The following is a 7,380-nucleotide window of genomic DNA, read 5'->3' on the forward strand; positions in this document are numbered from 1 at the left end:
GAGCTGTCCTGTTCCAGCGCTGGAAAGCACAGAGAAGGTGGTCGAGGGTCTCGGGGTTGCCGCAACGTTCGCAGGCGGGTGAGATGGAGCGTCCCTTGGCGTGCAGCCGCGCCGCCATCCAGACACAGCTCGTGCGCAGTCGAAGCAACGTTGCGCGTTCCCTGCTGGCAAGGCCACCTTCTGGAAGTAGCCTGGAACCCTTGCCGTTTGCTAATCTGGCATCCGAGTGAACGGTTGCGAGCAGTTTTTTTCAGGCGCTGCCTCGAAAACTCAGAGGAAGCGACTGCTTGTTTGAGCGGCACTTCAGGATGGTGGGAGGTTTTTCCGAGGGTGGCGGTACCTACGCTGAATTCGCTCGCATGCTATTTTTATAACCTTTATTTTCCCTCTCTCTTTGAGCGGTAAAATAGCCCTAATTTCGAACATTGCAAGACGCCTGAAATGTTCATATGCATTTTATGTGATTGCCCATCATAGATACCGCAGAGGCGGCCGTTGGATAGTTTCCTAGCACAGCGTTGACAGCCAGTCACTGTTGAAAAACTCCATTCTAGGTATATGGCTGCATACTGCAACTGCAAGACAGACATCGAAAGCGCCGTTGAAATTCCTGCATGACACGAAACTAGACAATCAGATTTAGTTGGGTCACTGCCTAAATGCGTAAAGTACTCATAAAGCACATACTCCTTCCCTTTGTCTCATCATCACTCATCATTATAGTTACACTTCTCTTCCCTGTTTCCCAAAGCACAGTAGCAAACTGCAGAGTACACTAGCTCAGGTCAAACTCTATGCTTTTCCTGTAAGGAAGATCTGTCTACCTTGAACTGTAGAATTTTATCCAAGTTACACTAAGCCTTGTAGCACCTGAAAATATAAATGGCCTATAAAAGACTGCTGTCATCAGTCGGAGAGAAAAGTGATAGTGACCGAAGACAACAATGATCGAACTGTCCTCACCTAGTTGAATCACAAACTCACGCGACTTTAGCGGAGCACGCTAACCAAAAGTAGAATGCATAATAAACCTACAACAGTCACCTTGCTGAATTACGCGAAGTTCTGCACATGCGAACTAATTACAATAGGCCAATGAAGTGTGTTCTCATACCTCGAAAAATGCGTTAATCGCCTAAGCTATATAATTGCACGCCTCGGCTCGGCTCTGTTTAATTCTTGTATCTTAAGTTGTTCATGCAATGTTGAAGCTATACATATCTTTTTGGGGTGCGGCTTATGGGGCACTGGCATTTATCGTAAATATTACGTAGTCTCATTCAAAGATCCTGTAGAAAGCATTGACAGAAAGTCAATAAGTTGTATATACATTCGAGTATTTTGTAAGGGAGTTCTTTAGCTGTACTAAAATTAAATACTGTTTTTTACTGTCTCTCATGTCACATGTTCTTATAAAACGTTCAAGTCGCCTTTTGAAACCACATATCCAGGTCAATTATTGGCGGCTCTAAGGGGCAGGGAGAAAAAAATCATTCATTCACCATCCTGAAACGAATTATTCTGCTTTATACGATGCGGTTGTGTGTAACGAAACTGAGCACACTGATGTGAAATGTAGCAACATTGGTTTATCAGAGGGTTCACTTTACTTGCAAGTAAGGGCCCAGTTCTTATTTTTGTCTTACCACTGTTGTAGGTGCCTGGCAATAGCGAAGGCGTGTGCAAATGTGTAACCGGCAACGCAACGGGATACATTGTCATACTTTAGAAATGTTCATTAATTTTTTACTGTGTAGTCATTTAATAGCCGTTTGCAAATTCAGTCATAGTTTATAAATGTTCATTAAGTTTATGCTGTGTAATCATTCAATACCGGTTTGCACATTCAGCATACCAGTTGTGTCGATAAGTCTACATCGTTTGTAATTCTAATTTGATTGCTAACGTAACGATTAGTTGCTCCTGTCCAGTATAATAAGCAGCGCACCCTGTAAAACAGCGCAATGGTACTTTCACCATTGAACTAAACATCTAAACAGCGGGTGTTTCAATTCAAATTGAATAAATGCTTGGTTGATTGACTGAAGCTCCAACCAATTTATTCTACAAACTTTAAGGAGCTGTTTAATTGTCGTAAGCCAGAGTAGCATAATGGTTCATTGCAAGCGACGGAATAAGAAAGATTTGAGATGAAAACCTGCAGATGCCGATTATTTGCCAATACAGACCAAGGTGTCCTCGTCCTAGTATTGACAGTTTTCAAAAAAACAGTTCGTCTTGATAGGGCGATCAGCGATTTACACATTCATCTCAGAAACTTCAAGAATATTCCAACATTGCGCTTCTAAGAAACCATAAAAGCTAATCTTTTCCAGCTGGAACAAAAGAAGACCTCGGAAATAGATATGCCATTATGTTTCACGATTCTGTTTTTCACTTGTTGGCGTTTTCTGATGATGTGCAGGGTGCGCCAGTGTGGTTGTAACTACATTACTAATATATCTCTGCTACCAACACTATCGTCTGTCTCCTACAGCTGCGACATACCCAATGCGTCGTTTTTTCTTTAAAAAGTCCAAGCATAAATCCGATCAGAATTCCATAATAAACATTCTCTTTGTATTTCAATGTTCTCTTGAAGCCGACCAACCGGGCAATAGATATGGTTTACTATTTTGATGAGCCCTGAGGTTACTGGTGATACCAGTACTCAAACCCAGTGAATTCGGCATAAGAGACCGATGTGTTGGAAAAAAAAAACGGTAGTACCAGCAGGCAACTGCCCATTGTGACTCTATATACCTTTTTATTGGTGCCGCTACTGAGAAGTTCCCTCATTCCGCACTGTCATAATCTTGATCTGCAATGAAGAAAGGTCAAGATAAGCACAGCTCACATTCAACGGGATTATCACTATACACACGGTGACCATATGTTTCAGAATGTATATTTATATATATATATATATATATATATATATACACACGAAATTGTGGAGTGAAATCAAGTATGTAGTTACAGTACACCCTTCACAATTTGTTATTTTGCTATCACACCTGATCATATTGCTGTGCTAGTTTCTGGGCACGCAAATGTGCGCAGACCTAGAAATGTGCGCAAAAAAAAACTCCAAGCGGGTGCGACATGTTGGCGCGACGCAGCACAGCGAGCCAACTAATTACCTTTTGTCGATTAAAATTAGCCGAGCAGCAGCCAAACAGGCACTGCCCTAATACTGTCTACAAAGAATACGTGAAAAGGATACTTACAACGTCGTCGGTGAAATCGATGCCTTTTGTGGTGTTTCCTGCTCCTGGAAAATGGACTAGGCCCAGGCTTCTCCTTCGCACAGACGCTAGCTGCGTTAGTTTAACACAAACCTAATTTTAGCACTTATAGTAGATAAATCATTAAAGGGTCTAACGAGACTTTACATTCTTAAGGATAGTGAAAATTCCAAACTAGTCCCTCTCATGCGACTTTTGACGAAGATGAAAGCTAAATGCACCACTAGGAGATAATGACAATGAGACTGGCCTTACGTAAGGTCCCGGTACGCCACTATATATACTACATGAAATTGGCTGTATGTTTTAGCTTCTTGACTAACCTGTTATTTTACACAAAAATGTTTGTCGAAGTGACACACTGCACATCTCTGGACACTTTAATAGCCCATTTCTAACGCTGCGGCAGTTTAGTACGTGCACGTAAGGAGAAGGAAGAGATTTTAGGAAGAGAAAGGAGGAGAGGTTGTCCTCGAGAGCGCATTTCTTGCCTGCTACTCTTCACTAGCGTAAGTGGAAGTTGGAGGTACAGGAAAAGAGTGACGTAGATGGCAGGTGACTGTGGTACAGCACAGTGAGCTGCTAAATGAGGCATCCTACGTGACTTGAGCAAAACATTAAAATTATGCGATTGGCCACGTAGCTGGAAATAACCAAGGTAATGTGATTTGGCGTCCCTTGCAGATATTCAGATTATTTTTTGCATTCCGCCGCATTACATAATAAGTCGTAATAAATCAACTTCTGAAATATCATCAATAGATGAAACGTGTCATAAATAAAATTAGTTACCAACATGATAAACTAGCGATACACCTTCCTGTTGCTGAATGCGTGCTTCATGAAAGTGTTTTTGCGAGCACGAGTGAAGGCCGCGAATACACGCAAAATTGCCGCGCGATTGGCTGCGCTCTTTGGTGCTTTTGTTACTGATTTGATATTTGATGTTTCATGTACACCTATTAGCGATTCTAAGTGGTCACGTATCAAATCGATTCCCATCGGGTGTAGCCATTTAAACTGGCGTATGAGGTATGATTTCGTATATCTCCTCTCCCGAGGAGAACGAAAATTTGTTTGTAGTATATGGAGCCTTGCTTTATCGAATATATGGCCGTGTTCATTCAAGTGGCTGGCTATTGCTTTAGGTAAATCTTGTTTTGTATCTGTGCCATGCCCGTTGAGTCTGGGATGAACGTGTTATCAAGTCTCATTTATGTATTGTTTAGACAGTCTAGAAAGTACACTGCGTTGCTTGATGTACACCTGTAACTTGAAATTACAATCCAATGCAGTACTTTTTGTTGTGGTAGTAAACTTTGTATGTTACGATGTGGAGCACTTGGGGCGGCCACAGCGACCCGATGTTTGCTTCGTCTTTGTCTTTAGTTTCGCATGCACAACAATGTCCTCGACATAAACTTTGCGGATGTAGGCTACTCTGGGCAAATCGGTTCAATTTGGGGTTGCTGGTCAGAATTAGGTAGTATATATTGAGGATGTTGTTCACGTCTCGAAGTGTGTTTGAGAATGTAGTGGTAGGAAGACCACTTGTTCTTGTGATCTTAGGACAAAGTTTCAGGACCTCGGCTCGCTCAAGTTTGGTTGCATCGGTGTTGGCTTTTTGAAGTTCAGTGTTCCGGTGGTTCCGGTTTGATAGGGTTCTGTTAAGGTGATAGAGCGCTACCCACAGTGCCATCTTCGAAACTACATGGACGGCCACCTCAATGGTCTGTTGGCCCCATGCACTAACTGTTACGTCAGAACCCGAGCAGATTAGGGAGAAATTTTTGATATCACAAATGCTAATGGCACTATTCTACCACACGCCTTTTAAAGAAAACAGACTAATCACTAGTAAAATTTCTCCCTCTCACCGCCTGTCATGACCCAAGTGTTACACTAGAACGTCAAACTGCATCTATCAATCAACAGCTACTCACTTTCACAAGCACTGTTACACAGCTCGCACGATGCAAATCTGTTCTTGTTTCCACCACAGCCTCCATAAAGAAAAGGTCGACAGGCTGACATGCCCGGGTCGAAGTACCACTGATAAGACAGATTCCATCCAACCTTGCAGTTTCCAATATCCTTTGGTAACGAGCACTCCGCCTTGCGCATCTGGCCTGAAAAGAAGAACAACCGTCGCATGTCGGTACGTTTATTATTGAGCACGTTTATTTACTACATGTTTCTAAAGCTTCTGCGTTACCTATGATTTGAAAATTGCTACCATTTCGTGTAGCAGTCCCTTTTCAGCTCATTCATTTACCACCAATCATGGTTAACCTGCTTTGAGTAACATGCAACGCATGATGAAAAGTGGCATGGACAAAATATTTGCTAAGCTTGAACAAAAAGTTGTCGCAGTTTCACCTGAAACGCGAAGCATCAATTGCGATAGCAAATTTGTAGAGAGCTATACGGAGTAATGATATTAGCTTTATCAGCTGTATAAACTTGGACATGCAGCAGCACCGTCAACACGCAGAACTGTTGTCGACGCCGTCGGCGTTTTGCCCGCGTTCGCACAAAATGAGTGTGGCGTTGGTGAGTGTTGCCGGAGCCTCTGAGATAAATAGGCAGTTGGTGCCGCAGCTAAACGTCGCCTCTCTTCCTCCCCCTCCCCCCCCCCCCCCCCCCCCCCCCCCCCCACGGCCTTTCGTGCGTCAGAAGAAGGCGCGTTTGCTCTACATATGTGGTGATTGTAAAGCAGGAAAGAGACGCCTACTTCTGCAGCCCTTAAGGAAGCACGGCACAGAACGCGCGTTTGTTCTCCGCCGTGCGTTCACTCCCCGTGAAAGCGCGCGTCCCTCGTGACCTTTCACTCGCACATACAGCGTTAGGCGGCGCGCGGCGACGATTTCATCTCCATTGACGTCATACGGAACCTCACGGCGACGGCGACGGCGACGACGACGGCGACGCCGACGGCACAAATCTGCTTTGGAGTGTCCGTATAATTGCTATCGCAATAAAAAAAACAACCTAGGCCCAAACAATGAAACGTTCCTTGCCTCAGTGGGAATCCTTCATTGCTGTGAGGCCACCTTATGCCACTGTGAAAGCTTCCTTACTGAGGGGACCTCATTAAAGGCTTCCTTTGTGCTTCCATCGCGTAAGGTTGTTCGAAAGGTACCTTATAGCATCCTTACGCCGCTCCACGGCCTGAAAGAGCGCTTCACCTCACTGCTTGCCCCCGTAAATGCTTGCTTGCGCATGCGCGCTGTAGCCCGCCTGCGGAGAAGCGCGACCCGCGTGAGCACGGTGTTGTAACTTGTCAGCGCAGTTACAAAAAATATGGCGTCGTGGCCAGTTGGCAGTGCGGCTGACTTCATGAAATTTTTGAACCATGCCTTTGAGTTCGCGTTCGGAGAAGTGTACCGGTATTCACCGGCAGTGAGGTCACTTCGCGACGCGGTAAACCCCGTGAAGCTGTACTGTGAAGAAGATTCTCGCGCTTCCACCTTTGCTTCGTGTTGTTTGGCGTCCCGGGGGCGTGCAAAGGGCCTGCTGTTGTACTCTGCGCACAGTTTCTGCCACGCCTTGGCCTTCGCGTTTATCGAGATGGCGTCCGCGCGCTTGTTCTCAATCACCTTCTCGTACTTCGTGATGAGCTCCCGCAGATGATCCGTCTGCTCTTCTGCGAAGTACGACTTTACAGGTATGTTCGTTTGAGACGCACGTTTGGCTTGGATAGCGTTGCACGACGCTGGCGTGCCAGTGTTGCTGGAACACATCATGCTTTGCGCTAGAATGTGGTACTTTTTCCCGCTTAGTACACAAAACTGGAAGCAAGAGTTCGCTTCCAGAGTACGCTTGCTTCCTCCATCGCTCCTTCGCTGTAAGGAGGCCTAACGTAAGATTAAGAATCATTACATGGAAAGGAACGTTTCATTGCCTGGAATATTGGCATAGACGGAATATTTCGTAAGCCTAAGCAAAATCACCACCCAAAAACTCCATACTAATGGTTAAGCAGCTAAGGTGAAACGTGGGGCCCAGTGTTTATCACTGGGTTAATCCAGATGGTACAATAAAGAATATCTCAATTACTGGATACGTCTTTGTGCTTTTTAATGAGGTTTCACGCACGTTCGGCTGCGATGGAGGAAAACGACGTCACGGA

General features: G+C 44.7%; 1 protein-coding gene across 1 annotated transcript in view; it reads right to left on the bottom strand.

Annotated features, from left to right (window-relative positions):
* Positions 1 to 2,747: 2,747 nt before the first annotated feature.
* The window catches only part of LOC119459609 (kappaPI-stichotoxin-Shd2a-like), a 63,665-nt gene continuing 59,032 nt past the window's right edge, over positions 2,748 to 7,380 (bottom strand). The window contains exons 2-4 of the mRNA XM_049670924.1: positions 5,192 to 5,377; positions 3,231 to 3,320; positions 2,748 to 2,821 (exon numbers count right to left, since the gene is read on the bottom strand). Of these exons, the coding sequence (XP_049526881.1) occupies positions 2,796 to 2,821; positions 3,231 to 3,320; positions 5,192 to 5,377 (302 nt within the window). The 3' untranslated portion in view covers positions 2,748 to 2,795. The remainder of the gene's footprint in view (positions 2,822 to 3,230; positions 3,321 to 5,191; positions 5,378 to 7,380) is intronic.

This window comes from Dermacentor silvarum, chromosome 7 (genome assembly GCF_013339745.2).
Source record: "Dermacentor silvarum isolate Dsil-2018 chromosome 7, BIME_Dsil_1.4, whole genome shotgun sequence".
Classification (NCBI taxonomy): domain Eukaryota; kingdom Metazoa; phylum Arthropoda; class Arachnida; order Ixodida; family Ixodidae; genus Dermacentor; species Dermacentor silvarum.